This window comes from Elgaria multicarinata, chromosome 6 (assembly GCF_023053635.1).
Source record: "Elgaria multicarinata webbii isolate HBS135686 ecotype San Diego chromosome 6, rElgMul1.1.pri, whole genome shotgun sequence".
In the NCBI taxonomy this organism is placed as follows: Eukaryota; Metazoa; Chordata; class Lepidosauria; order Squamata; family Anguidae; genus Elgaria; species Elgaria multicarinata.
Window position 1 is genome coordinate 98,444,756 of NC_086176.1, and position 21,646 is coordinate 98,466,401.

General features: G+C 44.6%; 1 protein-coding gene across 1 annotated transcript in view; it reads left to right on the plus strand.

The window, feature by feature from the left end:
- The window catches only part of C9 (complement C9), a 33,338-nt gene extending 11,692 nt beyond the window's left edge, over positions 1–21,646 (plus strand). The window contains exons 5-12 of the mRNA XM_063128130.1: positions 781–919; positions 3,459–3,815; positions 6,316–6,556; positions 11,111–11,230; positions 14,763–14,944; positions 18,048–18,276; positions 20,123–20,307; positions 21,502–21,646. Of these exons, the coding sequence (XP_062984200.1) occupies positions 781–919; positions 3,459–3,815; positions 6,316–6,556; positions 11,111–11,230; positions 14,763–14,944; positions 18,048–18,276; positions 20,123–20,277 (1,423 nt within the window). The 3' untranslated portion in view covers positions 20,278–20,307; positions 21,502–21,646. The remainder of the gene's footprint in view (positions 1–780; positions 920–3,458; positions 3,816–6,315; positions 6,557–11,110; positions 11,231–14,762; positions 14,945–18,047; positions 18,277–20,122; positions 20,308–21,501) is intronic.

Below are 21,646 nucleotides of genomic sequence, written 5' to 3' on the forward strand. Positions count from 1 at the left end.
TGAATTGTGGAGCCAAGTGAGCATTTTATTCACACAGCAGGCATTAAGAATTACATTAGCTTAGTAATCCACTTTTCATGGTCCTTCTTTGTTTGTGTTATCTTTGATAAGGGTTCCTCTTTATTTCTGATTACAAAGGGAATCATGGCTGGCTGGGGAATGCTGGGAGTTGTAGGACTTTTTCTATCTAAACTTGCATAGGATTGCACCCTTAGTAAATTCATTTACAAATATCTGATATCCATAGGATTACATCTTTCTTGTGTCTTGTGGTTTTAAATTTTGTACATTAATTTGGGAGGCTTTTCCTTAAAAGATGGCTTAGGGTGTTTTTTTTTTTTAAAAAAAAAAACAAGCACATTTTTAGGAGTCTTTTCTTTTAAAATAAAATCAATTCCATCCCAGGTGTGGGTGGGTGTGGGTGGAGTAAGTAACTTTGCACATAAATGGCCTCTGCAACAGCTTTTTCCATTAGCCATTCCCAAGTGGTCAACTATAGATATACCAACAATGTATACCAACAATGACAGTGCCTTTTTAAAATGCTGGCAGGATGGAAATTGTGTACAATATGAAATAGCTGTATTTCATGCTTCTCTGCATTTATGTATGTATGTAAGCACCCAGGATATGCTGATATTTACCATTTTATTTTTGTTGTTGTGTCTGATGATATTTCAATGGTGTGATAAGGCAGCTGTTTGGAATAAATATGATAATGGAAGATGCACTCCCTTTCTCTTTCCTTTTCTTTTCTTTTCTTTTGTGGTATTCTTGCAGTCTGAACATTCTAGGTATGGAGCCGAAGGGAAGCCCGTTTCACAATGAGTTTTATAATGGAGTCTGCGACAGGGTCCGCGATGGGAATAGTGGTATATACTATCGCAAGCCATGGAATGTTGCAGTTCTCAATTATGATGTAAGCCTCTTTATGGTAAACTGAGTTGGGGGCGGGGGGGGGGGCGGGTCGGACATGACCCAGCTACTGTAAATGCTTTGGAGCAGAACTACACATTTCAAAGAACACAGGGCTGCCGCTGAAAACAGCAGCTCTGTAGTTCTTTCCTCCTGCTCCAGAATGCCTAGTTCAACTTCTCCTGTCTGCTGATTTTATTTATTACATATCTATGGTGCCAAATAGCCAAAGCTTCCTGGGTGGGTCAACAAATAAAAATTAAACCCATACAATATAAAAATGCAATAAAACTTACTGTAAAAAAACAGCAACATAATGTATAAAGCAGAATAAAACCAAAGTAAAAACCAGCAGCAGTGCAAAGCTTAAAAATCAGTTTTTAAAAACAAAAACAAAATTGAATGCCTAAAACACTTGGCTGATTTTTTATTATTATTTTAAAGGCTTCACCTGGCACTGAAAGGATCACAATGTACCACTTGAGACTTTCTAAGGAGGGCCACCACTGTAAAGGCCCTCTTCATAGTAGCCATCTGCCTCACCTCATTTGTTGGGGACATCTGGAGGAGTGCATCTGAAGGGTAGAACTAGTGCCTGATTTAGAAACAAGCCAAATAAGCCATGGTTTAGAGCCTCTTATTATGAGGGGCTATTATGTTGGAGATAAATAAAATGTAAGATAACTAAGATGAAATCACTTTGGCTTGGAAAGTCTTCTGTGACTTACAGCAGAGTTGTGTTACATAGAGAAAGTGTGGCAACACAACATTTGGTATTAGAGGCAATAAGTGTAAAGTAAAGGCAGTTTAAAAGTTCAAATCAACTTGCTTTATTAGTCCTTTTATATACATCTTCAGAGAAGGAGTTTGTTCTGACTCTATACTGTTTAGCTTCACCCTGCCCGGTGCCTGTTTACACTTCCCTGTGCCTGTTCGCATTCTCCTTCCCTCTTTATTGTTTACTACAACTTATTAGATTGTAAGCCTACGCGGCAGGGTCCTGCTATTTACTGTGTTATCTGTACAGCACCATGTACATTGATGGTGCTATATAAATAAATAATAATAATAATAATCTAACACTGCTTAACTACAAGCATCCCCTAAGGCTGGGTGGTACTCTTTCATTACCCTTCTTTTAATAATGTAATACACTTTTCCTCTTTATTTTTAAAGAGGTGATGTTTGCCCTGTCCTGGATGGGGTTGCACTCTCCCTAAAGGATCGGGTCCGTAGTTTGGGGGTGCTCTTGGATCCAGAACTGTCACTTGAGGCACAGGTGAACTCAGTGGCAAAGAGCACCTTTTATCAGCTTAGGTTGATATACCAACTATGCCCTTATCTGGACAGAGATAGCCTAGCTACAGTTATCCATGCTCTGATAACCTCTCGTTTGGATTACTGCAATGCCTTATATGTGGCGCTGCCTTTGAAAACGGTCCGGAAACTTCAGCTGGTACAAAACAGGGCAGCCCGTTTACTAACAGGGACTGGCCGGCGAGATCACATCACGCCAGTTCTTTTACAACTTCATTGGCTGTCAGTCCAGGTCCGGGCCTGATTCAAAGTGCTGGTATTGACATTCAAAGCCCTAAATGGTTTGGGGCCAGGTTATTTGAAGGAACGCCTCCTCCCATATGTACCTGCCTGGACCTTAAGATCATCTACAGGGGCCCATCTCTGTAAGCCCCTGCCAAAGGAAATGAGGCAGGTGGCTACTAGGAGGAGGGCTTTTTCCGCTGTGGCACCCTGGCTGTGGAATGAGCTCCCCAGAGAGGTCCGCCTGGCACCTACACTGTACTCTTTTCGTCGCCAGCTAAAGACCTTTTTATTCTCTCAGTATTTTAACACTTAATTTTAACTTAAATTTAAATTTTACTGTTCTAACTCTGTATTTTAATCTTATGTCAATTTTGCTGCATGGTTTTATCCTGGTTGTGCTTTTTATACTGTATTTTGTATTTGTTTTTAACCTGTTAGTTGTTTTATTATGGTTTTAATTTTTGTGAACCGCCCACAGAGCTTCGGCTATTGGGCAGTATAAAAATGTAATAAATAAATAAAATAAATAAATACAATATGGGGCCTCTGAATCTTGATATAGTTTAGGCCCTCAATATGTCTTAATTCAGCCTAAGAACCCTTTCAAGGCAAAGTACAAGACAGAAAACATTACAAAAATACACAAAGAGGCAGTAAATAAATTTTCAATAAAATACTATAAAAACAGATGAAACCAATAAAACCTGCATTGCACCGATTAGGAGAAGGCAAGGAAAAACAGGCAGGTCTTCAGAGCCTTCCTAAAGTCCTGCAAAGAAGGGGCCTGACAAACCCTCATAGAAGCTGATTCCAGAGGTGTGGGCTTCCACTGAAAAGGCCCTTTCTCTTGTTCCCTGCCAAGGGAGGTTAGGCTGGTGAATACAAGTGGGATGGGCTTCAGTTGATGACCTCAGAATGCAGGCAGGATGGTATGGGAGAAGGTGGTCCTTCAAGTAACTTACTAAAACCCCAATTTAATTCCATTTTCTCCCCCTACCAAGACCAAAGGAGACAAGAGATTTACAAGCGAGGACTATGACGACCAGGTGACAACACTGAAACATATGTTCAGCAGCAGGGACCAGACTTTTAAGACGAGCTTATCTCTAAAATTGAGTCCAACTGAGGCAAGAGCTGAGGCCGCACCACTTTTGGACACAGGAGATGTAGCCGCGCTGCCTGCAGAGACAGAAGATGCAGCGGCACCGCTTCCGGAAGGGGCAGACGCGCCAGCTGCGGAGACGGAAGATGCAGCCAAAGTCCCTGTTAAGAAAGAAGTAGGAGGGCGTTTGAAATTCGACTTCACAGCTAGCCGAAGTACCAATATAAGTAACTTCTTGGAAGAGTCTAAAGGAAAGGTAAGTTGATCAAATCTGTGGAGAGCTATGCATGATTCCAGGGGATTTGATATTAGCATGCCGTTAGGAACAAAGATACATCAATGCTGCCATCTTCAGCACACTTATCTGTGAATATCCCATTTATTTATTGCATTTCTGAACCACCCAACAGCCAAAGTGGACCATCCAAGTAAATGCACATGGGCACAAGCTCTAATCCTGCATGTTTTTGGCAACAACTCAGCAGCAGAGGCCACAGACTTCACCCCCAAAAGGCCCAGGGCCGTCATCAAGGGTAGGCATGGTGGAGGCACCTGCCAAGGGTCCACATCCCAGTAGGGCCCCTCTAGAGTCACTCCTCTTCTTCACCACTGCAACCTCGTTGTTCAATCACCCCTCACTCTGATCCAAACAAGGCAGTGGCGAGAAAGAGGAGCAGTAAATGCCATGGCCTACTCTGCTTGTCTAGAATGACCCGTGGCCGGATCTACACTACTTCTTTAAAGTGCTTTATAACAGTTTCAACAACTGTTGGGGCCCAGGACACTCTCCATATACCGTTTTCAAAACTGTTATAAAGCGCTTTAAAGCAGTAGTGTAGATCCGGCCCATATATGGAAAGGAGGACAAGGCTCCTGTATCTTTAGCAGTTGCATAGAAAAGGGAATTTCAGCAGGTGTCATTTGTATGCATGCAGCGCCTGGTGAAATTCCCTCTTTACCACAACAGATGTGAACAGAGCATTCATGCCTTTAATCTTGCGTAAACAGGGCCATTATGGCTGCCATTTATAAAACGTGGTAGATGTCCGATCCCCACCCAGCTGGAACGGCTTGAGAGGGGGTCGAGTGTTGCGACGGGAGGAGAGCCAAAAAACTGTCTCTGGAGAGGCCACCAGTGAGGGAGGAAGCAGCAGCCAGGCACCTCTCCACCGTGCCTGGGTCCAGCTCCAGCTGAGAGCACCCCTCCCTCCTGCTGTCACCTGTAACTGCTGAACTTTCCAACTAAGATTGTAGTGCCTGAATTTGCTTTCCTTTCCCTCCTCCTCCTCCTCCCTCCCAATCCCCTTTCCTTTTGTGTCATGTCTTTTAGATTGTAAGCCTGTGGGCAGGGACTGTCAAGAAATACTTTTGTAAGCCGCCATGAGAGCCTTTTTTGGCTGAATGGCGGCATAAAAATCCTTAAATAAATAAAATAAATAAATAAATAAATAAAAAAGAAATGAAACTAGTACAGGTGCCAGGCACATGTACTACCTTGTGAGGCATGGGCGGAGCCAAAAAGCTATAAAGGCCCGCCCCCGGCATTCAACGACCTCTTTCGATTTTGGCTCTACCCTCCCTCCCTATGAACTAGGATGGGAATCAAACCCAGTTGCCTCTTTTGTAAGAGGGGCTGAATAGGAATTTCCCCTGTCATCTAGGAATGTTCAGGGTTTTGCCTACTCTGTACTGGTCTCAATCTTAGAATGGAGGATAAATAGGTTGATTATTAAAAGGCAGGGTTGTGCGGGAATTTGGAGAAATCAGAGTAGGGATGGTGAACCACTCTGGCACCTTTATGGTGATTGACAAATCAGAGGTCCTGCTCTTCAGGGGCTTTGCAGCTTTCATGTCAGGATATGGTTTGCCTTTGGGGACCTTCTTGTCTCATCTACTCGGCTACGCAGCCAGAATGGGGATGACACAGGTTGGTCTCACCAAACACTTAAGTGTAGCTGGAAAGGGGGCTGGAAAAACTGAGCTCTGTTTCCAGCGGAGTGGCTCGCCCTGTGGGCAGGCTAGAGCCTGCAGATAAACAAATAGATTCCCACATGTTCATGCTCAGATCCATGGAGGGTAGCATATCCATGTATAACCTAATTTACCCCAAGCTCTGGTGTCCGTGTTTTTATCTCTGGAAGTTCTCCTTCCCCTTGCAAATGCAAATTCTGGACCCCCCATTGTTGCGCACAACGGAGACTCCGGAAATTGTGTATTTCCTACCTTGCGGAAATGGTGGCCATAAAGCCATTAGCACCGGGGGCGGGGGGGCTTTGCTGGGGCACTTAGGCCCACAAAGGTGTTGAGTGTTGATGCCCCCTTGTTAGTCTAGGGCAGTGGTCATTGAAACTGGACTGTTTCAGATGGTGTGACCAGATGTAAATAAGCCACTTCTACTCCATCCTTTTAACAACAGAAGAGGGAATGTTGGTAGGTGCAGCTTCTGATGCAGGATGCTGATCACACTAACATGTTATGCTGCTCTATCATTGTTTCCCACAAGGAGCCCTGTGGATGTTAATTTTGACAAGGAACCAACCCCCTTGCAAACTAATCACCCCTCTGCATAACTACATTTCCCAGAATCCCTTGCTAGAAACACTGACCATTAAATTACTCTACATTTGCAATGTCAATAGACATACAGCTTCCATCAGGTAGGCAGTTATCAGTGCAAGAGGTAGAAGAAGATCCAATCCTGTGTTCTTCCTATTGGTAGAAGGGCGGAACGTAAATATCTTCATTCTCCATTACAGAAACAAGTATTTTTACACGTAAAAGCAAATCTTGAGCTGGGAAATTACATCATGCGAAGACGCGATATCCGCCTGACTGACACGTTCGTCGATGATTTAAAATATCTGCCCAGTACTTATGATAGGGGAGAATACTTTACGTTTCTGGAAATGTATGGAACTCATTATGCACACAAGGGAACAGTTGGAGGAAGATATGAGCTAGTATACGTACTGGACCAAGAAACTATGTCAAAAGAAGGTATGGACTCAGAATGAAAGTCTCTCTCTTAGATTTGCTGATAGGATTCTAGAGTAACCTGATGGCAAGCAGGAATACTAGAGCCTTATAAAAGGAAGTACTTCTTCACCTGGTGAATAGTTAAACTATAGTTAAACGCTACTACAAGATGGACACCAATTTGGATTGTAGGAGGTGAGATAGCCTGCAGCCCATACTCACCGCTTGAAGGAGTCTTTAGAAGACGGGGGTCTCGAGGAGACTGAGGTACCTACGGAGCCTGTGCCAGGCGACGACAAGTATGTTAGGCAGCTGCTAGTGGTGGTCCCTGTTCGACAGGCCCCACTCTGTAGGAAGCTCACACGCACCCAGGTTTGAGGGCCGAAGCGAAGTTTATTGAACATACACAGAGTTTAAGTAGCCAAATCCCTGCTCCTTCTTCCCCCTCCTTCTCGGCTGAAACCCCTTTGATCACCTCACTTGTATCCTGAATCAACACCCTTAATCCCTTCTGTCTGTCGAGTTAGTCTGCCCTCATGTTTGTTCCGTGCTAATCTGGAAGTTCTTCAGGACAGCACCCTTTCTGCACAATAAAATGAATAAAAAAGGGGGAGATGAAGTATGACACACAGGCCCGGAACTCCATGTTGATAGAAAACTGTCCGTGGGCAGAACGGGCTTTTGTTGTTATCTTCATCCCAGTAAATTGGCCATTGTCTAACTGCAAGCATGTCCTGTTGAACTTCCAGATTAGCGCGGAACAAACACGAGGGCAGACTAACTCGACAGACAGAAGGGATTAAGGGTGTTGATTCAGGATACAAGCGAGGTGATCAAAGGGGTTTCGGCCGAGAAGGAGGGGGAAGAAGGAGCAGGGATTTGGCTACTTAAACTCTGTGTATGTTCAATAAACTTCGCTTCGGCCCTCAAACCTGGGTGCGTGTGAGCTTCCTACATTGGATGGCTTTAAAAGGGGATTAGGTGGGGCTTTCAATGGCTTCTAGTCCTGATGGCTATATGCTACCTCCATTATCAGAGGCAATATGCCTATATGCACCAGTTGCTGGGGAACATGGGCAGGACAGTGTTATTTCACATGCCCTGCTTGTGGGTTTCCCATGGGCAGCTGTTTGGCCACTCTGTGAACAGAATACTAGACTAGATGGACCCTTGGTCTGATCCAGCATGTCTCTCCTTATGTTCTTAGCCTAGCTATGACCCTTGTTAGTTTGGATACTGTTTCCCACAAATAGTTTAACTTTGTCCTTAGTCAAGATACCCATTGCATCTTATGACTAGGGCTGTGCACAGTAGGGATGTGCTCCGCTCCGATTAGGAGCGTAGAAGCAGTAGCGGATTGGCCTGCTCCGCCTTACCCAGAGGCGGAGTAGGAGCGGACCGCGGACCCCCTAGAAGCAAGGCGAAGAGAAGCGCCCATTTTTCGGAGCTCCGAGTTCAGGCGGAGCGCTCCGGTCGCCATCTTGAAAACATTTCGCCATAGGATTGCATTGCGGCAAATAATCGCGCATAACTACGTTGTTTTTGAAGCTATCATTCTGAAAATTCTTGTGCACAGAGAGTCGTGGATGGGGGTCATTTTGAGACCACTCTCACCTCTCTGCGTTGTCTGGGTCGCGTGCTATATTTTTGTGAAAATCGGGTCAACCGCGCGGCTCAAACGGCGTTTGGCTTTTCGCCCATAGGATTGCATTGAGGGAAAGAATCGGGGATAACTGGGGGGGGTTAAGCTATCATTCTGAAAATTCTTGTGCACAGAGAGTCGTGGATGGGGGTCATTTTGAGACCACTCTCAACTTTCTGCATCGTACGGGTCGCGGGCTATATTTTTGTGAAAATCGGGTCAACCGCGCGGCTCAAACTGCGTTTTCGGCTTTTCGCCCATAGGATTGCATTGAGGGAAAGAATCGGGGATAACTGGGGGGGGTTTAAGCTATCATTCTGAAAATTCTTGTGCACAGAGAGTCGTGGATGGGGGTCATTTTGAGACCACTCTCAACTTTCTGCATCGTACGGGTCGCGGGCTAGACGTTTTTAAAAAATCGGCGGGAAAAATACCTTTTTCAAAGGGCTGAGGGGCAGAGTCAGCTCCCGGTCATGATGATCCCAAAGTTGGAGGAGGGCATAGGCAAAACAGGTAACTTGGGATTCTGGGAAACTTCTCTTTCTTCATCTGAACGGGCTTTTCCCAGTGTTTTTTAACACAGTAGCCCCACCAAATGCACAAACACAACCTGAAATCATATACTAAGCCAAGAATAAGAGATAGAAACACAGCACTGCTCCCCACCCTAACCTTGGTGAACAACTGAATCAATGTGGTGCAAGGGGATGAGCTCCCCTAGGGCATCTCATCGTGGACGTGCCCCCACTCTCTCCTGCACTGGAAGGCCATTAGAGCCTTCCAAAGAGAGTAAAACGGTGGAGCAATGCCTATCATGAGTTGAAGTGAATGGTCACTTTTCAGTGGTGGAGCAATGCCTGTTATGAGTCGAAGTGAGCGTTTTACTTCTTCTCAGAGCTGTTGGTGGCTGTCAGTGTCTTGAACTGGCAGCTACTTCCCCCTCCCCCGGGCACGTCCCCCTATTGCTGGTAAAAGACAGATATAGCCTTTTTAAAAAAATTATTCTTGCTGTTTATTGAGCAACACTGCTGCTTTTAATTCCACCCCTCCTTTGTTTATTGATTGATTTATTCCATTTTATATGCATTACTGGCTTATCCTTGGCTCACTTCTTTATGCCCCCAGAAATGCCAGCTGCATGCCTGCCTGCCTTCCCTCCCTCCTCCCCTGCCCACCTCGCAGGGATGTTGTGTGTGGGGTGCCCGATTTTCAAAAATTCGCCAAAAATCAGGGGATGATGGGATTGCTTTGAAACTTGGCGTGCGTGTGTATATCCCCATGAGGTGTCATGGTGCCAAACATGAGGTTTCTAACTTGAACAGAAAAAAAGTTGTATAATTTTTTAGCTTTCAATGCAAGCCTATGGGGGGGGGAAACGGAGCTCCGGATCCGGATCCGGAGCTCCGGGCGGAGCGGAGCGGAAGTGGGCGGAGCGGGGGCAGGGCGGAGCGGCCCGATCCGGAAAATGGCGGATCTGCAAGTGAAGCGGAGCGGGGGGTCCGTGCACACCACTAGTGCACAGGGCCCCCGAACCACTTCGGATCTCGATCCGGACCTTCCCCAATCCGCTCCAGAACCGGGCTTCAGAGGTCGGGATCAGCCCACTCCGTTTTGGATCTGCGGATCTGTAATGGAGCGGAGCACACCCCTACTTATGATATTCATGTTGAGGGGCTTTAAATTGTATTAGTTGGTTCTTTTATTCTGTTTTTATCTGCCCTTCCTTCAAGGAGCTCAGGCTGGATACATTTTATTTATTTATTCATTTATTTATTACATTTTTATACCACCCAATAGCCGAAGCTCTCTGGGCAGTTCACAAACATGTATTTATTTCCTACAGAAGAGTTCTAGGTGCTGTGCGTTGTCCTTCCACCAGCTGATGATTGATTAATTGATGATTAACTGATGTCACAACCGTTATGAAATAGTGAAACAGGACTTTCATTAGTGACTATAGTTTGCTGTATTGGACTGTTGTAAAATTGGGAATAATCAGAGAGGCATGAAAGCCAGGTAGGATTAAAAACGTATCAGTGGATACTGCCACAACACAGGCTCTGAACGTCAGGCCTGGCCGGGGCTACTCCGTGCTCAAGCCAAGCACCACCGCTTGATACGCCTGAGGCAAGGGACAAAAACTGCCTTTCTCCAAACTATGTGGAGAAAGGGGTTAAATGGAGAAGGATTTCAATAATAAAATAATGCGCTGTGAGTTATATGTGCTGGGGTGAATTATTGTCAGAGTGGGCGCTAAATGTGTAAACTTCAGATGATAAATGCCAAACAGACACGTGGGATTTTTGTGGTAGTTAAAAACAAAATAAATAAATTTTATTTTTAAAAGTTCACAAGTTTTGTTTCAAATAAAACATTTAAAAACCTTTTTGAAACCTTTCATCCAATCTTTTCACCCATTCACATACGCGCTTTCCTTTCTCTCACACAATCACTCTTGAGTTTTCTTTATTATCAGTATTGTTTAATATACATCAACTATGTGCACACCACACTCCAAAGACACCACTCTCTACACTGAACCTCAAATACTCTAGAACTTAAGTACTCTAAACACAGAGAGCTAAAGCACAGAGAGCTAAAAACTCTAAGAGTACCCAAAAGTCTCTCTCAATCCCCTCAGTCATTCCCTTATATACCACTCCTCCCACTCCCCAGACATTCTAACTCCACCCACTCAGGCCAACATTGTAAAAACCACAGACTTACAAACTCTAGACATACATTTGGGAACTGACTTGTGGGGTGTAACGCCACAGATACTTCTGTATCTTTATTGCTTGTTTTATGAATACAACTAGATTGTCTTCCTGGATATAATTTCCTTGTGCATTCTTTTGTACTCTGTGATTCAGGAAATTTGTTTTTCTACCTTTCCTTCCTTCCGCTTCTAATAATTTATTAATAATTTTCAGGAGTCACCACTGAAGATGTAAGCAGCTGCCTGGGTTATAACATAAACGTTGATATAGCTTCTGGAAGTTTTATTGCTGAACATAGAAATAATGACTGTAATAAAGGGAGAAGTACACACGGTAAGTAGAAGGAATAAAATAGGTTCATGTTCAAAATGCAAAACAACATCAAACCCCCCAACAATGTGTGGACATGCATTTGTCCCCACTTTCTTCTGATGTTTTAGCTGCCCAAGTTGGCAGCTTCAAAGACCAGTGGATATGTTTTCCACATTGAGCATTCCAAATGATTTAAAACACCTACACCTGGACTCCTTCCCATTAACATGCAGATTCCACAATTCAGTAATGTAGACACACACACCCTACCCACCCCCCAAAAAATGCCATGATGAACCTGGAAAAAATGGGATTTACTTGTCTGTAAATGAGAGATTTATTGCATGCTCGTAGAATTGTTTGGGTTGATTTCATGACATCATCAACAACCGGAATGTCTCCTGTGGAATCCTCTGGAAATCCCAGGATAAAAAGAACCACTTTTAAAGTGGTAATAGCCTGGAAACAGCAGGATCTTCTGCCACTAGATGGCGGTGTTTCAATAGAAGTCAGTAGAACTGAAGGGAAAGGAAGTATTCAATTCAAGCCCCTTGTCACCCCCTCCTCCCATGTAATGCAGCCCATAACTATTGTGCCAAAGAACCAGGAAGCACAAAAGCCCCAGGTAAACAATGCAATTTCCTTTAATGTAGAGACACTCTGTATCTTCTACCTATGGATAGTATATCTACTTGCCTCGTGTGGGGAAAATAAGCTGTACCCATCTGTGTGAAAAGTTGAAGACAGATGTAACACTTTAAATTGTGTTGGTTGGAACACATGGTAGCTGCCCTTGGCATGCAGCATATGTGTTTTCAAACCCTTTCCCGCACATTGAAAGGATTACTGCCTTGAGACTTCTTTTGCTAAGCTCTCTCAGCTTGGGGGTGTTTATTTCTCCACGAGCGAAATAGCGGTTATGACAAGCAGGGTACTTATGGAAGAAAGGATATTGAAAGGACCCCTAGGCATGCAATACATCTTTGGCTACAGGAAGACACCACATCGTAGGCATTGTCCCTATTGCTGAAGACTGCTTGACTACCATCAAGCATCATTCTAGGCAAACCAGGAATCATGTGAATCACGCACTGGCTTCTTGTGCCACTGGGGCTGCTGGCTGGAGAATTACAGGCCTAACCAAGAGGACATTTGCCACAGCATCCCATGATCCTCCTGACTTGAGAAGTCAGGTGATGCTGAAGGACCAATCAGCTGCTACTAAGGGATAGAAAGACAAGCAGACTGGCTGTATTCCCTCAGTCTAGACAACGTATCTGAGAGAGGCTGCCTGGATGTGTCTGTGCATCTCCAGACTTCCAGCTAGTTTACCTCCATCCTGTTTCTCAACACCAACTACTACTACTACTTTTTTCCCAAGTGAAGGTGAAAATAGGAAAATCAATGGGCCCTTTACTTCAACAGTCCCAGGCTAGGGAAGGACGAACTCACCCATGTCCGATTTGTTGGACACTCGCCTCACCACCACCATTCGCTTGCAGTGCCATTTACACATGGGGGGAATTACATAATTTCCAGAGCTTCCATTGTTGTGCACAGTGGAGGCTCCGGACAAGGGCAGATGGCTGCCGTGCACTTGTTGGGCTGTGCAGGTGCTCAAACCGTGAGCCCACAAATGCACCATGGGCGTCCAACTAGGTCTGGGGGAGGGCAGATGCAGGGGAGATGCCTCCCACACTAGAGGCATTCAAGAGGCAGCTGGACAACCATCTGTCAGGGATGCTTTAGGGTGGATTCCTGCATTGAGCAGGGGGTTGGACTCGATGGCTTTGTAGGCCCCTTCCAACTCTGCTGTTCTATGATTCTATGATTCTATGAGTCTGATGGACTCCTGGACCCAGTTGGGTGCCTGCAACATCCCAAGCGCTAGCTCTAGATTTTGGAGGGCCCTTGGGCAAGACTCCCTTCATAGAACCATAGAATAGTAGAGTTGGAAGGAGCCTATAAGGCAATTGAGTCCAACCCCCTGTTCAATGCAGGAATCCACCCTAAAGCATACCAGACAGTTGGTTGTCCAGCTGCCTCTTGAAGGCCTCTAGTGTGGGAGAGCCCACAACCTCCCTAGGTAACTGATTCCATTGTCGTACTGCTATAACAGGAAGTTTTTCCTGATGTCCAGCCAGAATCTGGCTTCCTGAACTTGAGCCCATTATTCCGTGTCTTGCATTCTGGGATGATGGAGAAGAGATCCTGGCCCTCCTCTGTGTGACAACCTTTCAAGTATTTGAAGAGTGCTATCATGTCTCCCCTCAATCTTCTCTTCTCCAGGCTAAACATGCCCAGTTCTTTCAGTCTCTCTTCATAGGGTTTTGTTTCTAGACCTCTGATCATCCTGGTTGCCCTCTTCTGAACACGCTCCAGCTTGTCTGCGTCCTTCTTGAAGTGTGGTGCCGAGAACTGGACACAATACTCAAGATGAGGCCTAACCAGGGCCGAATAGAGAGGAACCAGTACCTCACGCGATTTGGAAGCTATACTTCTATTAATGCAGCCCAAAACAGCATTTGCCTTTTTTGCAGCCACGTCGCACTGTTGGCTCATATTCATCTTGTGATCTACAAAAATGGGGCCTTCTCCTTCAGAGAGTCTACCTTCTCCCCTGCATTTTCACTTACTGCTCCTCCTCTTCCTCTTCCTTTTCACTGCTACCACCTACTTGTTTGCCAAGCAGAGAATCAACGAGCATAAAGGCAGTGACATCTACTGCTCCTTCTCCTTTGCATCACCGCGGTTGTGTGGGCAAGAGTGAGGGGGTTAGTGAAGAAGGGGTTAGTGAAGAAGCAGGCTGCAATGCTGAAGAAGAGGAACAGGTCCAGCTGGCATTATCAGTGGGCCCTCTCTTGGGTGCAGGACCTCAGCAGGTGCACAACAATGCTAACCCTTGATGCTGACCCTGCACTTGATTTACCAGTCTTGGTTGTTTGTTTGTTTATTTATTTATTTATTTATTTATCATAGAATCATAGAATAGCAGAGTTGGAAGGGGCCTACAAGGCCATCGAGTCCAACCCCCTGCTCAATGCAGGAATCCACCCTAAAGCATCCCTGACAGATGGTTGTCCGGCTGCCTCTTGAAGGCCACTAGTGTGGGAGAGCCCACAACCTCCCTAGGTAACTGATTCCACCGTCGCACTGCTCTAACAGTTAGGAAGTTTTTCCTGATGTCCAGCCGGAATCTGGCTTCCTTTAACTTGAGCCCGTTATTCCGTGTCCTGCACTCTGGGAGGATCGAGAAGAGATTCCGGCCCTCCTCTGTGTGACAACCTTTTAAGTATTTGAAGAGTGCTATCACGTCTCCCCTCAATCTTCTCTTCTCCAGGCTAAACATGCCCAGTTCTTTCAGTCTCTCTTCATAGGGCTTTGTTTCTAGACCTCTGATCATCCTGGTTGCCCTCTTCTGAACACACTCCAGCTTGTCTGCGTCCTTCTTGACTTTATGCTATTATCCCTTTGGCAAAATGAAATCAGTCTGTGGTGGGATGCTCTTCCTGAGAATCCCTGATCCATTCGCCGCTATGTCTTTCTCCTGTAGGTGAAACCTCAAGCAGCAAGCCAATTATCCACGACGTCATCTCTCTAGTTGAAGGAGGGAAGACCATTGCTTTAGCTAGGCTGAAGGAAATGCTGTCAAGGGACGGAAAGGTGATTGATGTAGAAGATTATGTCCAATGGGCTGCTACTGTCCCTGACTCTCCCACTGTGATCAAACAAGACGTAAGAGGATTTTCTGCCTCATTTTATTTCCCTATATACTGATGTGTTGGGAAGACATTGGTAATTTATGAACCAGAATGATCTAAAAATTATGTTTTTTCAAGTTGTTACAGCTTTCTTTAGGGCCTTTCCAAATTATCAGTTTATAGAAATGTAATACCATTACTGACTTAGTGTCTGTCTTTCTTCAAGGTAGTGCATGTGTTGCAAGAATTGTCAGGGGTGTCAAGGTTGGGAATATTGCCAGCAAATTACTAAAAGGGGACAGTGTTACAGTTAGTTAGTTAGTTAGTTATTGAGAATTTTAACCTAGGGATGTCGGAGGAATCCATTTGAGTGTTGGAGCTCCACAAGTTTTCCTCAGACTCCATCTTGTTTGTCTGCGAGAAAGCCCAATTTGAGATAGGTCGAGTTGAGCTAGCTTGTGGACTTCCACCATTGCCACGCTGTGTGCAAATGGCTGCTTCTCCCTCCCAGGTCCCAGGAGGGAAAAGGAGCCATTTGCATACAGCGCCCACAAGTTCTGGCGGGGAGCCTGAAGCTCGCCTTGTTAATGCAAGCTGAGCCAGGGGTTCAGGAAAATCCATTGAGCCCCAAGAGGCTCAGAGTTCCCCACACTGGATATCCCTATTTTGACCACAGCTAGCCTTAGGATCTCTATAGCTTGCAGTGTGGCTTCCTGTGCCCCTCTGATTCCTTCCTTCACCTTCTCTTTCTCTCCAACTTCCACCGTTGCTGGGAGCCCGTGTGTTTGCTCTCTCATTCCTGCCTGTATAATGGAATACAAAACAGACTGAACAAACTTCTTTTTTGAAACTCTATGCTGTACCTGCATCTATATGCAAGATCATTTGTGAGCAAAACCATTTTAGCTTCTCTTCCCCAAAGAAGACTGTGGTCTCCTTTTATTCTAAGACAGCCATGTGCGTATGTGAGACTAGTAAATGCTCATTCTGTTTTGCCTTTTTGTTTTTCTCTGCTAATTGCCTTTCTAACAGGAGGCACTATTAATAAATAATCCCATCACTAAGGACCTCAGGATCTGACTGAGACCAAAGTTAGGGAGCTACCATTGTATGTCCTACGAGGTATAAATGTGTAACAGGAATACAGTGTTACAATGATGGGATCATAATGACTTGGCACAAGGTGTAGACCTGCATAGAACTTATAATGTGAATTCAAACTGGCCCAACCCACTTACAGACTGGGTTTGGACATCACAATAACCCATTATGGTTTAAATAAGCCATGATGGTTTATTTAACCCATCATGGGTTATCATGTCAGGAGTTTTTTTAATGCATGCATCCCTTTCCCATGAGCCCAGGAGGACACAGTTCACGTTAAAGATTCTGCACATATTGAGAAGGGCATATAAATCTAAGCAGTGGTCCAGTTAGGTCATTCTAGGTTCTGGAGTAAATAGTAGGGCTGGGTGAGAGTTTTCTTTAAGTTGGTTTTTGACAAGCATTTAGCACAATGTTTACAACTGCCTTCATATTTGGGATAGACAGGACTTGAGATATAAAAAAATGTTGAATGTGGAAGAAACTGAAACTAAAAAATTCATCCATTCAGGTCCAGGGTTTTTAGTGCCTAGCTCTTAAAAGTCTGGATTTCAATCCCTCTATATTAAACCATGCTAGTGCTGAATGGGAGTGGATTCCTACTCAGTTTGGCCAGTGCAGATGCACGAGCATTTCATTTCAGTTTTTGATAAGACTTTACCAAAATTGGTAGATTTCTTTAGATTTGGGATGGAAAGAACTTTAGACGTTTTAAAAAATCAAATATAGGACAAAGCACACAAAATAGACTGATGGATCCATCCCTACGTGGTCATACAGGAAGTGGGGGATCTTTAGCCAATGTATGGCCCAGTACACACACACCCCTCAAAATGGAGCAGCCATTTTGTAGCCTTTTTTACCCTTTTCATTCCCCATAGCTAATACGGAGCATGAAAGGGATCAGAAATAGCCTGCTTTCAAGCTAATTTTGACCCTTTGGCATTCCACAGCCATTCCAGATAAATATTTAGCACCATGCAGGGGAGGAGAGGCCAGCCCAGGGGCGGGAACTTCAACCCAGATCTCCCAAAGTGGCCCATCCCTTCTTTGGAGGGTAATGAGTATTACTTCACTTTTTCCCCAATTGCAATAAGCCAGTCCTAATGCATTTGGGGGAGGGGGCTTCCTGCTCATTCTGGGCATCTGCCCCAAAGGCCTACACCTACAGCACCACGGAGCCTATGGCTCACTCCTACTCCCTACCGCATGTAAACCCCACTTGTTAATGCCATGAAAGACCCCCATGTAAATACTGGCCTTTTAACTCTCAGGCCATAGCTAGTTGAAGGCTTATCCTGGGGATCACCCTGGGATCATCCCTGTGCGTCCAGATGACGCACAGGGGATCCTGGGAGCAAGGAGGATAATTCCTCCATTTCCCTGGGATTTTGCCCTACCCTTCTAGCCCGGTTTTTCCGTGGTCCCGGGCTGATCCCGAGACCACGGAACACGTGGCCAGGCGTCGCGGTTTGTCCCAGCTCCTCGCAAGTAACCTCAAAGAGCCAGGAGCCACGCACTCTGTGCTCGTTGGGGGGGGGAGCGTGGGAAATTGTTGTTTTTTTAAAAAACCCACTTACCTTCTGCGCATGTGCGCTCCATGTTCTTTAAAAGAAAAAAAGGTGCCCGCAATGTTGCACACCGCGGGTAGACAAGGGGCGACGATCTCGCAATCATAAAATCGCGAGATCGCCTCCTTCTGACCCCCTCGTCTACCTGAGGCCTCAGTTGTGGTAAAATAATAGCGTAGCCACACTGCTGTTTCGAAGGTAAGTCGAATAATTGCCCACAAACGTAAGTATAAGAGAAGTGCATGCTGGTTGCCCTCCATGTTACGGTGCTGATGAAACGATGGCCAAGTTTATGTACAGAACTGTAAAATAGCAGTAAGTAATTACTGAGGTGAAAGTAATGTATACATTGATGTGATGATGGTGGTGGTGGTGATGATGTATTACATTTCTATACCGCCCCATAGCCGAAGCTCTCTGCAAACAAGTCCAACCTCTATTCTTGCTTAAATCTCTCCACAGATCAGTCCAATTTCTACTCTCGTCCCATTGAAGATGCATGACTCTGAGTTAAAGAAGCGCAATCTGGAGCAAGCGGTGGAAGACTACGTTGCTGAATATAACGTGTGCAAGTGCCAGCCCTGTCAAAATGGTGGGACTGTAATTCTGGTGAATGGGAGGTGCGAATGCGGATGCTCCGCCTATTTCAAGGGAGAGGCCTGCGAAATCCCCACGTCGACTCTTCGACCAGGTTAGGAGCAGCTCAAAGATTTAGCATGGATTGGAAAAAAGTGGGTTATGAAAAACTTACAATGCTGCCTTTCACAGAGGCAGACCATGGGGAACCTATGATTCTCTGGATATTATTGGACTCCCAGCTCCCATCAGCCCCAGCCAGCATGACCAATGATCGGGGATGATGAGAGTTGTAGTCCAACAACATCTGGAGAGCCACAGTCCCTCTACCCCTATGTTAGCCTTTGTTACCGTGGGGGGGGGGAATCTAAAAGCACTTTGAAAACATTTTGAAAACTGTATATCCTATTTGTGTCCTGGGCCCCAAAAAGTTGTCAAAATTGTTATAAAGCGCTTTAAAGCAGTAGTGTAGACCCCCCCCCCCATGTGTCTCCAGTCATATACATAGCCTGACATGGAACTGTACACATGTGTGGGAATTGTTGAACTTGAGCCTAGAGACAAAGAATGCCTTAGGGAGATTTCACTTTACACTTAAACTTGAATAACAGAATATAGGCTTCATTCCAATATATTTCTTTGATTCAATCTTTAAATTATTATTATTATTATTATTATTATTATTATTATTACTACTACATTTATATCCCACCTTTTTTCTCTTGAAAGGAACCCAAGGTGGCTTACATAGTCTCCCTTCTCTGCGTTTTATCCTCACAGCAACCCTGTGAGGGAGGTTAGGCTGAGATTAAGTGACTGGTCCAAAGTCACCCGCTGAGAACCCAGATCTCCGGAATCTCAGTCCAACACTCTAACCTCTACGCTCTCAACAGGGTATATCCCACTCTGCATAAAAATTCCAGGATGGGTAACATATTAAAACAATAACATGCAATGAGCAATGTTAAAACAATAAAATGCAACACCTCTAATAAAACCAGTAATGATCAACAGAGAGAAACAAATACGCAGCAGAGATCCCTGAAAAAGCAGTATGACGTACTATTTGTCCAGCAATTGCAGCATGATACAGTGTCTTGTAAACACAAATGATAAAATACATGTGACTTCTTAAACTTTTCTGCATTTACCACGATTACAACATTATGCATGATTGTGTGGCACTTGATTGCATTATAAACACAGCAGCGTATGCCTGCAATTATGTTGTGGGGATAGGGGTGGGATACCAGGCTCCAGTGTAGATCCTATTATTATTATTATTATTATTATTATTATTATTATTATTATTATTATTATTATTATTTATTTATTTATATAGCACCATCGATGTACATGGTGCTGCACAGACCACACAGTAAATAGCAAGACCCTGCCGCATAGGCTTACAATCTAATAAAGTTGGAGTAAACAATAGGGAGGGAAAGAGAATGCAAACAGGCACAGGGAAGTGTAAACAGGCACCGGGTAGGGTGAAGCTAACAGTATAGAGTCAGAACAAACTCAATGTTTAAAAGCTATAGGGAAAAGAAAAGTTTTTAGCTGAGTTTTAAAAGCTGTGATTGAGTTGGTAGTTCTCAAGTGTTCTGGAAGAGCGTTCCAGGCATGAGGGGCAGCAGAAGAAAAAGGACGAAGCCGAGTAAGGGAAGTGGAGGTCCTTGGGCAGGCGAGAAGCATGGCATCAGAGGAGCGAAGAGCACGAGCGGGGCAATAGTGTGAGATGAGAGAGGAGAGATAGGCAGGAGCTAGACCGTGAAAAGCTTTGAAGGTCAACAGGAGAAGTTTATATTGGATTCTGGAGTGAATTGGAAGCCAACGAAGAGATTTCAGAAGCGGAGTGACATGGTCAGATCCTACACTGTTGTGATAACTGCAGTGCAAGTCATCTTGATGTTCTCATGTTGGGCTACTAAGACCTTTACACTCCAATCGCAATACAGGTCAGGTAGCCACTGATGGAAGCTGGAGCTGCTGGTCTAGCTGGTCTTCATGCGAACATGGAGAACACGTTCGGACAAGACGGTGTAATAACCCTGAACGCTCAGCTACAGGCAAGCCATGCGCAGGAGAAGAGACAGAGGCGGGGCATTGTTGATGGAAAACAATTGGCGAAGACCAGAAACAGGTTTGTAGCTACTCGGTGTGTGTAATAAATACAGTTCAACTTCTCATAACTGTTTGCCTTTGGAAGTAGTGTGCCGTCTTGATATGGAAGGCGGAAATAATTACTTCGAGGCCTTAACGGTTAAGTCAGGAGAAAAGAATGGGCATTGTGAATGGTTTTTATTATGTATTTTTAAGGCTTTAATCTTTCTAAACCACCCAGGGAGATTCAGGTTTTGGGTGGTATAGAGGTATAATCAATGAAATGGAAGTATGATTACTGTTATTTATTTATTATCATTTTTATTTATTAAAATATTTGTATCTCACTCTATTATCACTGGGATCTCAGGGCGGCATACAGATAAAATAACAAGATAAGCATAAACAATTCACAGCTAAAAATGTATTAAATCGTTAACCAATTGAACCCGGTGGAACATTTTTAAAAGCAATAAAAACAATTAAAAACAGTTAAAACTATGTGTAACCATGGGGAATTTAGCCCTCAAAGGCTTTGATAAAAAACCATGTTTTAACTTGGAGCCAAAATGAAGTCAGTGTCAGGGCCAGTTGGGCCTCCAGGGGAGAGTATTCCACAACTAGGGTGCCACAACAGAGAAAGCCCTCTCTCACGTCCCACCATAATGTATGTTTTGCATTGGTGGGACGAAGAAGAGGGCTCCTTCAACAGATATCAAATCTCAGGCAGGCATACATAGGGAGAGGCACTCCCTCAAGTACCGAGGTTCCAAGCCTTTTAGGGCTTAAATGTCATTGCCCACACCTTGAATTCTGACCGGAAGTGTATAGGCAGCCAGTGCAATTCTTTTAAGACCAATGTTATATGGTCTCTGTGAGATGTACCAGTCAGCAGTCTAGTTGGACCTACCAAAATACATTGCAACATATCCTCTCTCCCAGGTGGAGAGATCCAATACAGTATTCCAGCCATTCATTCCACTCCTTTCCAGGAAATTCCACTCCTTTCCCAACCCCATTTTTCTTTTCCAAGCGACACTTACATTTCATGCTACTGATCATGGCTTGTCTTTGATGTTCTGTTTTTTGGGAGATTCCCCCCCTTCGATGTATTTGTTTGTTTATCAAGATTTATTTCTGTACTTCCCAAAAGCCCAGAGTCTCTCTGAGTGTGCATATGCCTCCATCTTGTTTCTCTCATCATTGTACCCTCTGTCTGTGCATCTTTTGGCAGGTGTCTGATGGGAAAGTAACACAGCCTGAACGGCCCTTTGATCTACACATCAAGCTTCCTGCTCGCAAAGAGATTTAAAAGATATGCCAGCTGATCTCAAAGCTCCGGTTACTGCTATGTTTAAAATAAAATAAAGAAAGTTGAA